General features: G+C 47.3%; 1 protein-coding gene across 2 annotated transcripts in view; it reads right to left on the reverse strand.

Annotated features, from left to right (window-relative positions):
* FRAS1 (Fraser extracellular matrix complex subunit 1) overlaps positions 1-777 on the reverse strand; it is a 539,698-nt gene extending 538,921 nt beyond the window's left edge. For both annotated transcript variants that reach the window (XM_088481448.1, XM_088481449.1), the window contains exon 1: positions 644-777. In XM_088481448.1, coding sequence (XP_088337574.1) covers positions 644-749 — 106 coding nt within the window. In that variant the 5' untranslated portion in view covers positions 750-777. The remainder of the gene's footprint in view (positions 1-643) is intronic.
* Between the last annotated feature and the right edge of the window lie 16,909 nt (positions 778-17,686).

A 17,686-nucleotide genomic window follows, 5' to 3' on the forward strand; every position in this document is an offset into this window, starting at 1 on the left:
ACTTTAACAGACAATAATTGAAGTGCAGAAAAATTTCTGTTTCTGATGGTCAGTGTACAAATAACAATGACAGATATTAGAAAGTGTGGGATATCAAAAGGAATTACATATTACACAGCAGCGCGTGTTAATATACATATAGATCATGCCTTTCACCTGTAAAGTAATCTTTGTGGAAATATATGAAGAATCAATTCTATTTGCAGATGTGATATAATAAAGGTAACTAAAAATGTTTGTATTTGAAATCACCCCACTCAGAATACTTATACATTGAAAAGTCATTATGCATTTGTGCCATGTTATATGCAACTTCCTATAGTAATATCCTTTGCTTAAATTCAAAAGTGCAATCGGATGTATTTGGTGTTAATACATTACTGTGCTAACTTGGAAAGTCAGATTAACAACCAGAACTGCAACACATGATAACAAGAAAAGATTTCTAGAAAATATAAAACGGAATCAATTGCTTGGTTGGCAGATAATCAGCTGATACAATATTTTCTGGCCATGCAATAACATTACTGTCCTGGGAATAGGTTACCAGGTGTAAGGAAAGTACACTCCTGCATTACAGGAAAGTTGTGTTACTTGCAGATGAATTCAAGCGACATATATGTATTGTTTGGTGGTTACTGACCTTCTGATTGGAGATAGAAGCTTGCAAATCCCAACAAAAACACACCTAAATGATAACACTTTTTCTTGCTGTAGCCCATTCTGGAGACAGGTAATCCTGCAGGCATTACCAAACTATATCCAAAGGTCAAATAATCTGGTCACTTATTTAAGACCATTAGTGCATCCTGCAGTTGGAGAAACAGGCTGATTGGCTATAGGTTATGCAAGTCGCAGGTTCCCGGGGTCTCTGTCCATGGTATTACAATGATGGTGCTGCTGCTAGCTCATTCACAGCAACCTCCTGGAAGCTTCCTGTGCAGGAAAGTGCATTCTCACTGTACAGAACCTACACTAGCCCAGCTCTTATATAAAAAGACGTCTCCGGGATCCACTAATAACAGTGTACACTGCAGAACAGATGTTCTTGGTAAATTCCCTGGTCCCTTGTCTTAAAGTTCTTCTCTGATCAGGTGGCAGATAAGAGCTGGTGCAAGGTGGACCTGATCATATCTGTGTCAGCACAGCACGCTGGCCAAGCAGCACTGACTCTCTGGGAGGGACTCCTCCTCCAGATCTCAACTTTCCTGCCTGCACTGCTGGTGCACTCTTCTCCCCTCCCTCTCCAGGGACTGACTGCTGCTGCCCCAGAAATAAAAACTCATTGCCTCAGGAGACTGGGACAGCGCTGTCCCTCCTCTAATAAGGAGGCGTGTGTCTTGTAGTGTGAGTTATTATCAGTCAGAGCTGAGTGAGCCGTGCCCTGGAGCTATAGATGCTCTCCTGAGTGAGTGTGTCAGGAGGAGGGAGAGGGGAGTTCTGCAGGGCAAATGTAGAGTCAGCCCCCCCGGGAATGTGCAAACACCTATTATAGTACAGGAGATTTAGGTGGTGGGTGCTAAACGTGGAGAACGCTTGCAACAGAACGCAGAAGTTAAGATGGAAATAATACACACTACTTTTATTATGGCTTTACTTCTTAATGCCCTCTGTACAGCTCTATTGTGTGAGTGTGTTCTGTATATTATATATATATATGTATATATATATATATATATATATATATATGTGTGTATATATATATATATGTGTGTGTGTATATATATATATGTGTGTGTGTGTATATATATATACATGTGTGTGTGTAAGTATATATATATATATATATATATATACACATACATATAGGCAGCACGTAGTATGTGTGTACATTGCTAACATTCCCCTCCCTCACGTATTGTAAATGGACACATGCAGCTATGGCAGAGATTCCACAAAGTCACGTGGGAGCGAGCAACCTGATCCCCTTATTCATGCTGCTGAGTTTAGAATCAGACTTGCGTTTAGTCTCTGAAACATGGATCAAAGAGTGCATAAGCTAGCAATTGGTGGAGGAAAAAAGTGATAGCTGCATGGGTGAGGCAGACAGGTGTGCATGTAACGCTCTTCTAGTCCATTAACCTATATACCTGTGTACTGGCTGTCACTGCAGCCAGTAAGGTCCTATTTGCAAATATTGACAGCAATAACAGAGGTGAGGATAAAGATTTCAGTTAATATGACTCTGTAAGTAACACAAATCAAAGGAAACTAGAGTACAGTTAGTTTAACAGGGACAGCTTATGTAAATTGATATGAAATTGTGGAAAAATGCCAAGATAATGCAAATACAATGAGCACTATCTATGCATAATAATTTCAACATATCAGTTTACAACCATTTACATACAGAGCTATCAAGCTGTATACATTATTGCTTTGTGTTTAGATTCAATGCAGGAAGCAACACTTTTTGGTTGCTTATCAGATTTTAGTTGACTTTGCAAATGAGTGTACAAGTGACTTTTTAAAGCCCAACATAGAGCCATATTCAATTTCCGTTGAAAAGTCTCGTACTTTTCGCATGAAGTACTTTTTGACCACTTCGCTGGTTTTCAATGCGGAAAAGTATCGCACACGTGCCCGCTTTCCGCCATATTCAATTAGAATTCGGCGAAAACGGGAGCCGGCGAAACTATAATATGCGAAAAGTGCTGTCAGATTTGAGGAAATCAGCCTGACACCCCCCTCTGACGTTGGGGTTCACTCTAGATACCCCCGAATAGGCTTGCTGAAGGTATTTGGGGTACTTAAATGGTCTCAATAGCTGCTATTTAGCGCTTATGCAGAAGTGGTGAAGAATAGCATTTAGCAGGTTTTTTAAAGAAAATAAGTAGTCCCAGTAAATTTGGGGTACAAGGAAAATGGGTGCTAGCATATTTTTAAGTTGGTAAAGTGGTTTTAAAAATTGTAAAAAATCCACCTGCTGCAAGCACCTGCAAACTTAAAAACACCTGGGGCATAGTTGGGGACCCCCCTGGAGTCTATTTTGCTAGTTTTTAAGTTTGTCCCACAACTTTGGACTTTTTCACCCCCAAAACGAAAGTACTTTTTTGGGGTGATCTAAGGACTTTTTAAAACTTTTTTTAATGCAGTTTACCTTTGGAGGATTGTCCCAAGGGTGCAGGGGGGGTTCCTGCAGCTTTGCACAACAAAACCCAATTCTGCACTTTTTTCGACACCTATTTATAGGCGAAAATTTATCCCAGATCCCATTGCATTGAGTTTCCACACCGGCAAAAAATCTTTGGAATTGAGTACGGAGGAAACTTTACGTATTGCGAAAAGACGTCACCGGCGACACTTTTCCGCAGAAATGGACTTATCGCGGCTAATTGAATAAGGCTGATAGTGTAAGATATGATCCTAATTTGGTTTATAAAATGTATACAGTGCAGGCACTATAGTCCAGCGCCGTAACTAGACATAGAGTTCTGGATGAGAGACTACACAGGCGCCCATGCATTTTGGTGAAAGTAGATGCTGCCTCCAAGTAGAGGTGTGGCCAGGGCTGGCCCAGGACATAGATGACCTAGGCACTCGACTAGGGTGACCTAGCTCCAGAGGGGATTACCAAGAGTGGGCTGCAGGGATGCAGCTGAGTCAGGGGCATTTCTAGAGAGGAGGGGGCCCGTGTGCAGTCTCCGACACGGGCCCCCTCCTCTCAATCCGGCGGCCGGCAGTGTGCGCGGCCAGTGCCAGAGTTATAGACTCTGGGCACTAAAGTGCACCCAGAGTCTATAGAGTATGCGCAGGTCACCGGGAAAATGGCCGCAGCGGGCATTTTCCCTGCACTGCGCATGCGAAAATGACGGGAAAATGGCCACAGCGGCCATTTTCCCATCGTTTTTTACATCGCCGGACTCCCGCGCCGATGTGGGACTCCAGAGAGGTAAGTAATACTATGGGTGCAGGGTGTGTGATGTGGGACCCCCCTGGACCCGTGTTCTCCGCACACCCTGCACCCATTATAGATACGCCCCTGAGCTGAGTGGTGTGTGAGATAGATGGAGAGGATTTTCAGCCATGGGAGCCTCAGCATTGATGAAAAATAAGAATGATAATTCAGGGAGATATTTAATAAACATAATTATCTAATTTTTCCAGCATAATAGATGGAAAATGTTATATGCATCTCTTCTCCATATTTAACTGGAATAAAAAGCCTGGCAAAATCTATGTTTTCTCTGACTTTTCACAGTTTACTGAACCGACAGTTTCTGCCATTGTTACCATCTCCTTCTATAACATAGGCCAACAAGTGCATACACACTTATCAATCGTCGTAACAATGTGTTGTGACTGACGTCACAACTGGGCGCCCAGTTGAGCTGTCAGTCACCGGCGGCCTCTGCAACAAGAGTACAGGTGGCTGGCTGACCACCCGTACACACGGCATGATGCACCAATATATCTGCAGATATATTGGTGCATCGGCTGTGCTGCACAGCTAAAGCGATATGTCTGTAAATGACGTCGTTCACTGACATATCGTCTGTACACACTGTCCGACGCACACACGATATATTGGCCGTTCAATTAGAAAAGTAGATCAGACTTCCGTTAAATATAGAAAGAAGGCTCGTTAACCTGTATTTTGTCATAATCTCAAGTAATCAGAAATCCACCCTTACATATGTTAATGTAACTGAAAATAAGAAAATCATAGCAACAAAATGCATACATAAAAGAATCACATATCTCAAACAACAAGAGTAATGAGCGGGTCCAAAGGGAGAGAGGTCTCGGACATTTGACAAAAAGAAAAAATTACTACCGGTAGTGTGATAAACAAAAACATATAATACAAGTGCAAGAATACGAGTAACGATGTGGAGGACTAATAACACAAGGAGGAAATTATTTTAATCAGAATGTCGAGGGGAAGCGTACTTAGAAGAAAGCCACTTGAACCATATATAGTCATATTTAGATTCAACTTTACAAGTGAGATATAAATATCTTTCATGCTGCACTGACATAAACTAGAGATAGCCAGGCTTGAAAGTCAGGACATTTACAGCATATTGCATACTATATTTATCAAGGGTATCCTCAATAGCCCCATGGCAACAAAACCTTGGTTAGAGAATGGAGGGGGGATACCCGTGGTAGAAAGCACACGGATCACCTGAATACAAAAGGATTGCACCTCAGAACATTCCCAGAATAAATGCCAAAAGGTGCCTGAAGCTGAGTTACGCTTAGGACATGTATCAGACGTCCTTTCCCCAAATCTCACCAAACTAGCCAGGGTCAAGTAGGTTGTTTAGAGGATAAACAGTTGAATCTGCTAAAAATGAACGGATGCAGTAGACACACAGGGCCGAATTAACAATGGGGCATATAGAGCTGCAGCTCCAGTCTGCCCATCAAAACAGGCCCACAGAACCTGTTGTGCTACTGTAGACAATTTTTTTCCCTGCTCCAGCAGCCTGCCAGTGTCTGTCGAGAACCCACCCCCTGTCTGAGGCCCTGTCCCCGTTCACAGGCTGCGACCCCTTCTCCACTGGGGGTTAATTAAAGTTGCCCTGGCAATAAGTGACTGCCCCAATATGGATTTACTACCTGTAGGGGTCAAGACACAGCAGTACCAGCACACCTCCGCTTCCTGGAGTTGCGCTATACCACTCAGCCCTGCCCCCATGATGACTGTGCAGCAGGGTGCACTGCTGTAACTACTGTTGGATGAACATAAAAGTGGGCAACGTGGGAGCTTTCAACTCCCCCATTATGCACTACTTCAACACAAAGATCTTCAGTAAAGGCGTGTATCCAGCTTCAACCTAGACCTATGAAATCATATATATATAGATGTGTGTTTGTATAAATGTGTGTGTGTATATATATACAGTCAGGTGCATAAATATTGGGACATTGACAGAATTTTCATATTTTGGCCTCTATTCACCACAACAGTGGCTTTGAAATGAAACAAACAAGATGTGCTTTAACTGCAGACTTTCAGATTTAATTTGAGGGTAATTACATCCAAATCAGGTGAACGGTGTAGGAATTACAACGGTTTCTATATGTGCCTCCCAATTTTTTAAATGGGCACCACTGCCGAACTCTGCGTTGACGTCGTGAGCTATGATTAGCTCGCTGCCGCCATCTTTGAATTTCAAAATGGTGTCAAGGCACCATTTTTGAAATGGGGATCACTGCCGAACTCTGCAGAATGGCTGGCAAAGACTGGACCTTCTCAGATCCAGGCCTGCCGCCAACACAGCACCGCTGCCGAGTACCGACACCAATGCCTGCACCACTGCCGGGTCTCGCCGCCCGCACAACTGCCGGGACCCGCCTCTAACGGCACCACCTAAGCTGGGTCCCTGCCGCTGCTAACACCTGCTACCTTCACTGTTTCCCAGCCGACGCTAACGTCCGCTACCTCTTCTGGGTCTCACTGCCACTAATGTCCTAAAAGGACAGCCATCTTTGTGCACCCAAGTGAAGTCACAGTACACCCCCAGCTGAAGGCCACCTACTGAAGCTGCGCAACAAGTTGAAGCTCCCTATCTATATAATGTGGCATTTGTGAGGTAGTAGTTTCAAACTGTAACTTTCTCAATTACCTGAACCTCAAAAGGCCCTACACTGGATCAAGAGCTACCTAATTAAACAAACCCCAAGTCTAAATTCGCCCTCTACCCTGACTTATGTCTTCCCAAAAATCGCCCATAGACTACAGCAGAAAAGTGGTCCTAACTGAAAGTGGCCAAAAAAACTAACAGTTTAAACTGTAGGGTGGTATCCAATTAGTTTGGCACCCGCGATAAAGTTCTGCCTGCTGGACTTGTCGCCTACATCGTGTCTTTTGGCCGCTGAAACTTATCGTTATCGCTATTCACCGTATTCAATTCCAAAAGCCGCGAAAACAGCGACACGCAAATTCAGAACAGGCGGAAAGTGGTGTCAGAATCGGGGAAATCAGCCTGAACCCCCCAAAATGATGCAGAAACATTGGGGATCAATGTAGTAGTGCCCTATTAGTCCTATTTAAACTGTTTGGGGTACTTAAGTTGGTATAATTACCTCTAACTAGAGTCTTTGCAAAGTGGTGAAGAATGGCATCAAGCAATGTTTTTTGGAGAAAATAAGTAATCCTGGCAAATTTGGGGTACCTGAAAATGGATGCAAGCATCTTTTAATGTCTCTAAAGTGAAGTTTTAAAAGTGAAATTTCGCCATCATAAAAGCACCTGCAATCCCAAAAACACTTGGCTCCTTCTTAGAGCACCCCCAGAACCTAATTTTGCTAGTTTTTAAATTTGTCCCTCCACTTTGTGCTTTTTCACCCCAAAAATGAAAGTACTTTTTTGGGGTGTTTTTATGGTTTTTATTGAAAGATTTTTTTTATCTTTTAATAACAACCGTAAGAACACCCCAGGAAGACAGAGTTTTGCGGGTGGTGGGAGGAGACAGAGTTGCACGGTTGGGGGACCAGAGTAGTGCAGATGGAGGAAGAAGGAGTGCCACAGATAAGAGAAAGACAGCAGCATGGCTGTGGAGAAGGCACGGATACAGGGCGGTGCAGCCCAGGGAAAAACATTGGTGCAGATGAGCGAACACAGACTATCACAGTTGGGAGACCACACAGCAGTAGGGATTGGGGAATATATAGCAGCATGGAGGCATATAGGGGAAGAAAGTGTACATGCATAGACATTTTTAAAAATAAGGGAGCGGAACGTGTATTCTAAATGAGATAAATGTATGCAGTGAGAAAGATGTTGGAAGCCAGTGAGATTGTTTTGGTGATCAAATGGGAAGATTGTGTGCACTGAGTGGGATGTGGGAGCCACATAACTGCTCAAACCTCGGTTGAATAGACTGCATGTGTGTATTCCAATGAGCACACAATTCTGTGAATTAGCAGCTCCACCATTTTGTGAGTGACAGCAATCTCATTCTGTGAGAGTGCTGAATCTGAAGTTAACCACAGGGTGTTATGGCATACCATATCTGTATTGTGCAAGGAACACATACATTAAGGCTTCAGCCTTAATGATCGTAATTTCATTGCTTTTTGGAATTTGAGTGGCAGAAAATCAATAGGTTTAGTGAATTTTTAGATCATGTCTAAGCAGCCTTAATGGGACATATGAAACCGTAAGGTTTTTTGTCTATGGAATTTTATAGCTTTTTTAAAATGTATTAACTATCAGGGTTTAGATAAGCAAACCGGGCCACCTGCAGGGGAGAAGGGCAACAAAATGGTACACTAACGCAGGTGGAAGAGGGGACAGCACACAGGAGGTTGGTTTTGGAGGTACTGTGGGTCTCATTCAGACCTGCTCACGAGCGCAGGATGCTCGCAAGCGGGCAATGGTACCCATATTTGCATGCGCACGACGGAGGCTGCTCCGTCATGCGCATGCGCGAGACCTGACGAGCGACGGGGAAGCCGTCGCTCGGGGTCTCGCACCAAAGGGGGCATGCTGTCGATGTTGATTGACAGCACGCCCCGTTTGGTGGGCGTGCCGGGGGCATGGCTGCCAGACGGAGGCGTTCCCATGGGAACGCCTACCGTCTGGGTCCGGCCCCACTGACATCACTAGTGATGTCAGTGGGAGTGATTTTGGCTCTGATAGAGTCAAAATCACTCCAGGGCTTGCGGTCACTGAGACCCTACCGCCGGGTCTTGTCGCAAGCCCGATGGTCGCGATGGTCTTGACAATCGCGACCATCATCATGGACGTTCGCATATGCTGTGGGTGGTCACCCCCAGCCATGCGAGCGGCCAGGAGGCCACTCCAAGTTTAGGTAGGAGGGCCCTGATTCAGAGCGAGTGCTCTGGTCAGAGCATCCGGCTCTGAATCAGGCCCAGAGTGCGAAATGGCTGTATGCATGTGGGGTAGCGGCAGCAGTGGTGGTGCAGAGCAGTGGCAGCGGTGCAGTGCAAAGGAGGCATCAGTGGGTGACAGAGGGCTCACTGGTAGTCCATATGCACCTGAGAAAATCAAATCGAGATGGATGAATGCAGCAGTGAGATCCATCTACGCATCTGTTAAAAATTGAATGTGTAAAAAAAATAAAATAAAGGCGTAGCCCCGCCCCCTAGAAGACAACCAGCACCAGGCTTTGGAGCCCCAGTACTGGTTTTGCTAAATACAGGGGACGAACGACGTAGGGGGTCCCCCGTATTTAGCACAACCAGCACCAGGCTTTTCAGAACCAGTCCTGGTTGACAAAATAGAAAATACGGGGGACAAATGACGTAGGGGTCCCCCGTATATAGTGCAACTAGCACAGGGCACTGAGCCGGTCCTGGTTCTGGAAATACAGGGGGAAAAATGCGTAGGGTCCCCCCGTATTTCCCAGAACTAGCACCGGACTCCTTCTAGTGGGGGGGGGTGATGCCACAACCAGGGGAACCCTTTCACCAGGCCCCCTAGCCACAGCATCACCCCTGACTGCTAGTCAGCCAAGGCCGGGGATCCCTGGGGAGCTGGGGTCCCCCTCTTCAGGGCACCCCAGGCTGATAGCCCGGGGCTTTCCCCAGCACCCCTGGGTGGTGGGTGCTGGGTTGATTTGTATTGTGTGTTGCATATGGATATATAAATATTGTCTTTTGCAGTAGTACTACAGGTCCCAGCAGGCATCCCCCACATACTGGCACTTGGAGAACCACAAGTACCAGCAGATGGGGCACTAAGGGCCTGCTGGTACCTATAGAACAAAATAAATATTAAAGTAAAACATGAAAACACCGTTTTTTTAAATATTTTATTTAGCGGGACCTTCACCTGGGGGGCGGCAGCCTTAAGCTCTTTTACATGGCTGCTGCTCCCCCAGGACTTCTATGGCATCTTCACCTGGAAGGCGACGGCCTTTAAGCTCTTATTCCTCACCGTCGCCCATCCAGGGCTTCCGTGGCGTCTTCTGTCTTCGGCAGCTCTTCTCTGCTGCCTCCCCGCCGCCGACAGAGTGCACGGCAATTCGCATTGGCAGTAATTAAGGCAGCCAAGGGGGCGGGGTGATGATGTCACGAGCCGTGATTGGCTCGCAGCGGCCATCTTTGAATTTCAAAAATGGCACTGAGGAGCCATTTTTGAAAAGGGCACACTCGGTTCTCACCATTGAATTCAATGGTGAGAACCGCTCATTGGCTGAGAGGCGGAAGGCTCACCTCACTCAGCCAATGAGCGCTCTGCATCGGGATTTCTGTACTGAAATCCCGGCGGAGCTGTCATTCGGGTAGTAGTGTTCTTAGGGAACACTACTAATGTGCGAGGGTCCGGGTATCTAGTTTTTTTTTTGCCAAGACCCTGGATTGTGTGAAGAGGACCTGATCTACGCATAGGAGGAAGTGAGTATGGAATTTTTACTACAGGTACTCCCCATTGGATTATCTACTGGAGGACAGAATGGCTTCAGGGATACTAGGTGAATATGTGAGATAGTGTGTACATGTGTGTGTGCATGTATGTTTTAATAAAATTGTACTTTTCTACGGTTTTGTGTTTTTTTTTAATATTGCTTTTGCTGTGGAACTAAAAGTACCAGCAAGCCCATAATGCCCTGCAAGTACCAACATGCGGGGGAGGCTTGCTGGGAACTGTAGTTCCACAGCAAAAGACAATATTTATATTTTCATATGCAACACACTTTACATAATCAACCCAGCACCCACCGCCCAGGGGTGCTGGGGATAGCCCCGGGCTATCAGCCTGGGCCTCTGGTGCCCTGAGGAGACTGAGGTTCCCCCTCCCCATGGATCCCCAGCCTGGGCTGACTAGTGGTCAGGAGTGATGCTGCGGCTGGGGGGCCTGGTGAAAGGGTTCCCCTGGCTGTGGCATCACCCCCCCCCACTAGAAGGAGTCCGGTGCTAGTTCTGGGAAATACAGGGGGACCCTACGCATTTTTCCCCCGGTATTTCCAGAACCAGGACCGGCTCAGAGCCCTGTGCTAGTTGCGCTAAATATGGGGGACCCTTATGCCATTTGTCCCCTGTATTTTGGCAACCAGGATTAGTTCTGAAAGCCTGGTACTGGTTGTGCTTAATACGGGGGACCCCTACGTCATTTGACGCCTGTATTTAGCAAAACCAGTACTGGGGCTCCAAAGCCCGGTGCTGGTTGTTTATTGGGGGGTGGGGCCACGCCGTTTTTTTAGTTTTTCTTTTTTTTAAACACAGGCAGCCAGTCCTGGTTGTGCTTAAATGCAGAAGACAAATGACATAGGGGTCCCCTATATTTAAGCACAACCAGCACTGGGCTAGTCAGAACCAGCCCTGGTAGCCAAAATACGGGGGACAAATGACGTAGGGTTCTCCCGTAAGTTGCACAACCAGCACTGGGCTCTGATCTGGTCCTGGTTCTGGAAATACAGGGGAAAAAAATGAGTAGGGTCCCCCTGTACTCTCCAGAACCAGCACTGGACTATTTCTAATGGGGGGCTGATGCCACAGCCAGGGGAGCCCTTTCACCGGGCCCCCCAGCTGCAGCATCAACCCTGACTGCTAGTCAGTCCATGCCGGGGATCCCTGAGGAGCTGGGGACCCCCCTAATGAAGGGGTCCCCCTCCTCAGGGCATTGCAGGCCTAAGCTGATAGCCTGGGGCTATCCCCAGCACCCCTGGGTGGTGGGTGCCAGGTTGATTGTGTGATGTTGTGCATTTTAAAGAATATTTTCTTTTGCTGGTGAGCTATAGGTCCCAGCACGCCTCCCTGCATGCTGGTACTTTGAAAACTACAAGTACCAGCATGCTGGGCATTAGGGCCCACTGCCACTTGTATTCCACCTGTAAAAAAAATATTAAAATAACACAAACACACTTTAATATTGTAATATTTTATTTTACAGGTCTTCACCTGGGGGACGGCGGCCTTTAAGCTCTTTTACATGGCCGCCACCACCCCAGGGCTTAGGCGACTTCGCCTAGTGGGCGCCAATCCACCAGGGCTTCTGCGTTTTCGCCTGGGGGATGCCAACCCACCAGGGCTTCGGCGTATACGCCTGGTGGGCACCAACCCGCCAGGGCTTTGGCATCTTCACCTAGTGGGCGGCAGCCTGTGTCAACTCTTTTACTTGGCCGCCGCCCACTAGGACTTCTGACTTCTGCGCATGGCGGGCGCCAACCCGCCAGGGCTTTGGCATCTTCTCCTGGTGGGCGCCAACCCACCAGGGCTTCGGCATCTTCATCTAGTGGGCGGCAGCCTGTGTCAGCTCTTTCCCATGGCTGCCATCTACTAGGACTTATGGTGTCTTCGCCTGGCGGGCACCAACCCGCCAGGGCTTCAGTGGCATCGTCTGATGGGCGCCAACCCGCCAGGACTTCGGTGTCTTTGCCTAGCGGGCACACACCCACCAGGGCTTCTGGCGTCTTCACCAGGGGGGTGGCTGCCACCTCCCCAGGACTTCTGTGGTCTTCTTCAGGTGCCGCTGCCTCCAATGACATCGCAAGTCATGATTGGCTCGCGGTGGCCATCTTTGAAAATAAAAGATGGCAGCCGCAAGGCAATCATGCACAATCGTGTACGGCAGCAGCACCCATTTAAAAATGGTGCCTCAGCGCCATTTTTGAAATTCAAAGATGGCCGCCGCAAGCCAACGCCCGCACCTCTGCCACTGCTGGATCCCACTGACACCCGCGCCACTGATACATGCGACCGCCGACACCGCCGACACCCATGCCACCGCCGCCGCTGATGTCCCCACCGCCGCTGCTACCATTGGTGTTATCCAGCACCGCTATCGCCCGCAAACGATGGTCATCTTTGTGCACCCAAGTGAAGCCACAGAGAATACATCTGCTGGAGGCTCCTACTGAGGCTGTGCAACAAGTTGAAAAGTCCTATCTCTATAATGGTCATTCTTGAGGTAATAGTTTAAAAACTGTAACTTTCTAATTTACCTTAACCCCAAAAGCACACACCCTGGCACAATAGCTACCTAATAAAACAAACCCCAAGTCTAAATTCCACCCCTACCCTGAGTTATGTCTTCCCAAAAATTTCCCATAGACTATAGCAGAAAAGGGTTCCTAATTGAGAATGTCAGAAAAAAGTGACAGTTGGAGCTTTAGATTACTCCCAAATCCTAATTTTTTATGTCTTTTGCCCTGAAATTTGGCATGCAGCACCCAGTGACAATTCTACCCAGCTCTACCAAATTTCAGATCCATACCTCTAATAGCTTTTGAGGTGTAGCCCCTTGAACACCCTGCCCCCCCCCCCCCCCAGAATTCTCTTTTTTAGATGCAGCCTTAATATAAGGGCACGACTGTGCCCTTATAGTATATATACTGTATACATATATATATATATATATATATAGTGTTCCCGCTAGAAAGTGGGAAGGACAGTGCATAGAATAGTGGGAGGGGCATCTTCTGCGCGTGGTGAAGACGTCAGTTCTCCCGAAAAGGGAGCGTGGTCGTTCGGGGAGAGGTTGTGTCTTAGTGATACGCCCCTGATTCATCACACTTTGGGGCGTGCCCAGCACTTACAGAGGTGCTGGGCCTCCCCCAAGCCCTCCCCTCACGGTGAACTCCCCAGGCTGTTCCACCTCTGCAATAGCGCACACAGGGGGAGTTTCTGAGTACTTAGAAACCTGCACACACACTGACAGCCCGAACTTTCTTCAGCACGGGCTGTCAGAAAACTAGCCCTTCTGTTATTTCAGCTAAGGCAGGGAACCCTCTTTCTGCACTCACGTTTCTGAACGTTCAAAACCATCCCCCGCTACACACGATGCTGCATGGGAGCTCTCCATAGCCCGGACAGGCACAATGGTGAGTTAACCCTTTGAAAACCTTGATGGCTTCTAGAGTGATTGCTTATGAATGCTTCAAGGGTGCCCTTCTAAAACATCACTAGCCCAGGCCCTGATATGTATATACATATACATTTATATTAAGTTTTACATATATATATATATATATATATATATAGTAGCATGTAGACAGGCACTCGATATATGGGTAAACCGCTACTGGACTCAGTTCATCCGCGCGGACTGAACGAGAAGATATCTTGGGCATCATGAGTATAAGGACACTGTACATCTTATACTGTTGTCTCCTTTTGTTGATGACAATTAAGAATTTATTATAGAATTTAATGTTCTAACACCAGCATTTGGACTGCCTATGAGTTGATTTGGTCCTGTGTTTTGCCAGTTAATGTCTTGTATGTTTTATATAGAACAGTAGCCCCACAGGGCGATTTTTCACATATATTCAGCATCACTGCATAATATCTGTTCCATTAATCTTTATTTACACTGTATGCTATTATGTTATTATTTAGCTATTTAATTAGTACTATTTTAAGTATGTTTATATATTCCTTCACTAATTATTGTTTCACCTTGTCCCCCAGCGCTACCCTCCGTGCGCAGTGGGAGCCGCCTACATTGTGGGATTGTATCCGACAGTTACCATGGAGACAGCTTCTGCTCTGCCTCCCCCTTCTACTTGACGCTGCTTGATGACGTCACGCAATGGGCAATACTCACTGCACGGAGGCGCGTTGCTGGACCAGAGACCTCATTTGTTGATCACTAGATTTAAGGTAAGCACTCACTTATCTCTTGTTATTCACACCTTGATAAAAAGGCCGTTGCGGCCTTGTAACGTCGGTTCATGTTGGATTAAAACCACTTACTTGTTTCATCAAGTCCGGATGTGTGCCGCCTATTTTTGTTCCACGGAGCAGGAGACATGCTATATATATATATATATATATATATATATATATATATATATATATATAGTGACACAGTTAGGTTAGGGGGTCCCTCTCCTGGGTAGAGGACTCCTTCCTTTCACACACAGCAGCTGGGAAGCAGTACGCCAGATTGGATGCAAGTACAAGCTGGTCGGCGCCAGTCTTTATTGTACAATGTCAGAAACAACATAAAGAAAACATAAACTAAAATCCTAGCCCTGTCGGGGCACTAACTTCACAGATAGTTCCCTCACTACCAGAACCTGGCAGGGCCTAATGCCCTCACCAGCAACAAAGCACAGCACAACACTCACGGATAGGTTTTCAAGTGTCTCTGAGCAAACTCCCTGTCTGCTCTCCCAGGTGAGACAATCAGCCCTCAACACACTAGGCTTATATTGGCCACTCTCAGGTGGAAACCCTAACAAGCCTGTTACCAGGCTAAGAGAACCAAAACCTGGAGTGGCCGTGGGTGGAGCCCTCCCTCTCCTCTCACCCACAACCCCCAGGTCCCAAACCGGCTTTTCAAAAAGCCGAAACTCAAGCCTGCTACACTGCAGACTTTCTCCTGGGGGTTTAAAACACATAAGACAGGAATCTGGGACAAATGTACCTGCCACAGACCACTTTACCAATGATCCTATCACAATATATATATATATATATATATATATTTTGCTTATTTTCGGAGATTGGGGATTTGGAAACCCCCCTTTAAATATCCTGCATTTGCACCTGCTCTGGCAACAGTTACAACCTGGTTTTTGCCCCGGTTCCCAGACCCCGACAACATTGCCAATGCATACCTCCCAACTTTTAACTTCCCTGAAGAGGGACAGTTCACACGCCGTACACGCGTGTGTCCAAAAAAAGGGGAGGGGCTTCAGGTAAATGGGGTAGAGCCTCCTAAAAATGGGACGTCACTGTGGAGCGTGCCTAGCACTCTCCAAGATGCTGGGCACTCCCCAGGCTCTCCCTTCACTAGTGAACAGATGCCATGCCCATGCGCACGGCATCTGTTCTACGTCTGCTTACCCACTGCTCTTCTATGCAGACCAGCAGTTTGTGCTTTCCCCAACTTCCCCCCCCCTCTGCGGGACACTGCGGCCCACGGGTGAGACATCAGGGCTGTCCCAGAAAAACGGGACTGTCCCACTGAATGCAGGGCAGTTGGGACGTATGCCAATGATACCTTTAGAGGGAATCGGTATGACATACCGCCGGACCTAAGTCCGGCGATGAGATACCGACGCCGGAAGTCCAGCAGATAAAGATTACTGTGGAACACGGTAAAATACATACAGGAGTTTACAGTAAACTGACAGACCGAAACACACTGCTCCTGGCAAGCAGCCATCACCCTAAACCACTTAAACAAGGACTTCCTAAGTCACAAATGCTCAGAGTGTCTAGAATTTCCAGCGATCTTCATAATACCCATAAAGCATTGGATAAAATAATTGATAAATTTGTGACTCGAGGCTATGACTTAGGACTGTTACAATGTCAGAAAGCAGAGGTCCTCTGAAACCCATGAGATTAATTGTTACATCCACCCATTAAAACTCATAAGGATATCATCCCATGGAAGCAACAATTTGAAACCTCTAGCCCAGTAGTTCAACAAGGAATGTGTGTAAGTCCCTGCGTTACCCTCCACATTGCAGCCCGGCGGCCAGGAGATTGCTGCATACGGAAGATGCGGTAAACAGGGGTTTTACCGCATTTTCCGTTTGGTGCATCCCGTCCCAGCTGTCTCTCAAAGACATGAACATAGCTACACTAGGTGTAGAGAAAGGGGCTGCTATGAGTCCCAGGCAGCCTCTGGGGCCCGGACCTCTCCCTGCACAGAGTTACACTGCCATCTACTCAGTCCTGACATTTCTATTCTCACCAAAGTCCTGCTGCAGGGCATCTGGACCCAGACCTGATAAGCTGCAGCCATGTCTAGCTGCTGCCTGCATGCATTGTGATGTCACAATGCAGGTGAAATACCTATATAAAGGATGCCCAGCTACTGGCAGCTATTTTGTGGTGACATTTTCTCCTATATTTCTCCTATATTGATACTTTCTGAGACACGTCACATCTCAATTTACACTGACGGAGGCAGAGGAAGAACTGCTGGAGGAGCCATGGAGATCAGCGGTGTTAATACAAACATCCATGGCAGGTAAGTTTGGCATGGAGGGGAGAAAGGTGCTGTGAGGGGATGGAAAGGGGTCTCTAAGTGTGAGGGGAGGGGTCTCTGCTAAAGTGGTCTGTGGTGGCTGTGAGGGCAGAGGAGTCTGTGTTGTCAGTAGAGGTGGGATCTGTGAGGAGGGGGGTCTGTGCTGAGAGGGTAGGGGGGTCTGTGCTGAGAGCTGAGGGGGGGGTCTATGCTGATAGGGTAGTGGGAGTCTGTGCTAAGAGGGTAGTGGGGGTCTGTGCTGAGAGGTGAGGGGGGACTGTGCTGAGAGGTGAGGGGGATCTGTGCTGACAGGTGAGAGGGGTCTGTACTGAGAGGTGAGGGGGTCTTTGCTGAGAGGTGAGGGGGTCTGTGCTGTGAGGGTAGGGGGTCTGTGCTGAGAGGGTAGGGGGGCCTGTGCTGAGCAGAGAAAAGGGTATGTGCTGAGAGGGGAGGGGGTCTGTGCTGTGAGGGAAAAGGGGGTCTACTGTGAGGAGAATGGGTCTGTGTTGTAAGGGGAGAAGGGTTCTGTGAGAGGAGGATGGTCTGTATTATGAGGGGAGAGGGATCTGTGCTGCGTGGGTTCTGTGCTGTTAGGGGGAGAGGGGTTCTGTGCTGTTAGGGGGAGAGGATCTGTGCTTAAAGGGGAGAGTTGTCTGTGCTGTGAGGGGTGAGTGGTGCTGAGCGGGGGGAGGGGTTCTGCGATGTGAGACAGTGAAGGGGACAGTAAGTAGTGCTGTGAGAGGGCAGTACATGGTGCTGTAGTAAAATATGGTAATGTCTAGATGCCCTTTGCAGACAGGACCCTGACGTCATCATATACTGCCCAACGTCATTCATTCC

This window comes from Taudactylus pleione, unplaced genomic scaffold (assembly GCF_031769625.1).
Source record: "Taudactylus pleione unplaced genomic scaffold, aTauple2 ptg000273l, whole genome shotgun sequence".
NCBI lineage: Eukaryota > Metazoa > Chordata > Amphibia > Anura > Myobatrachidae > Taudactylus > Taudactylus pleione.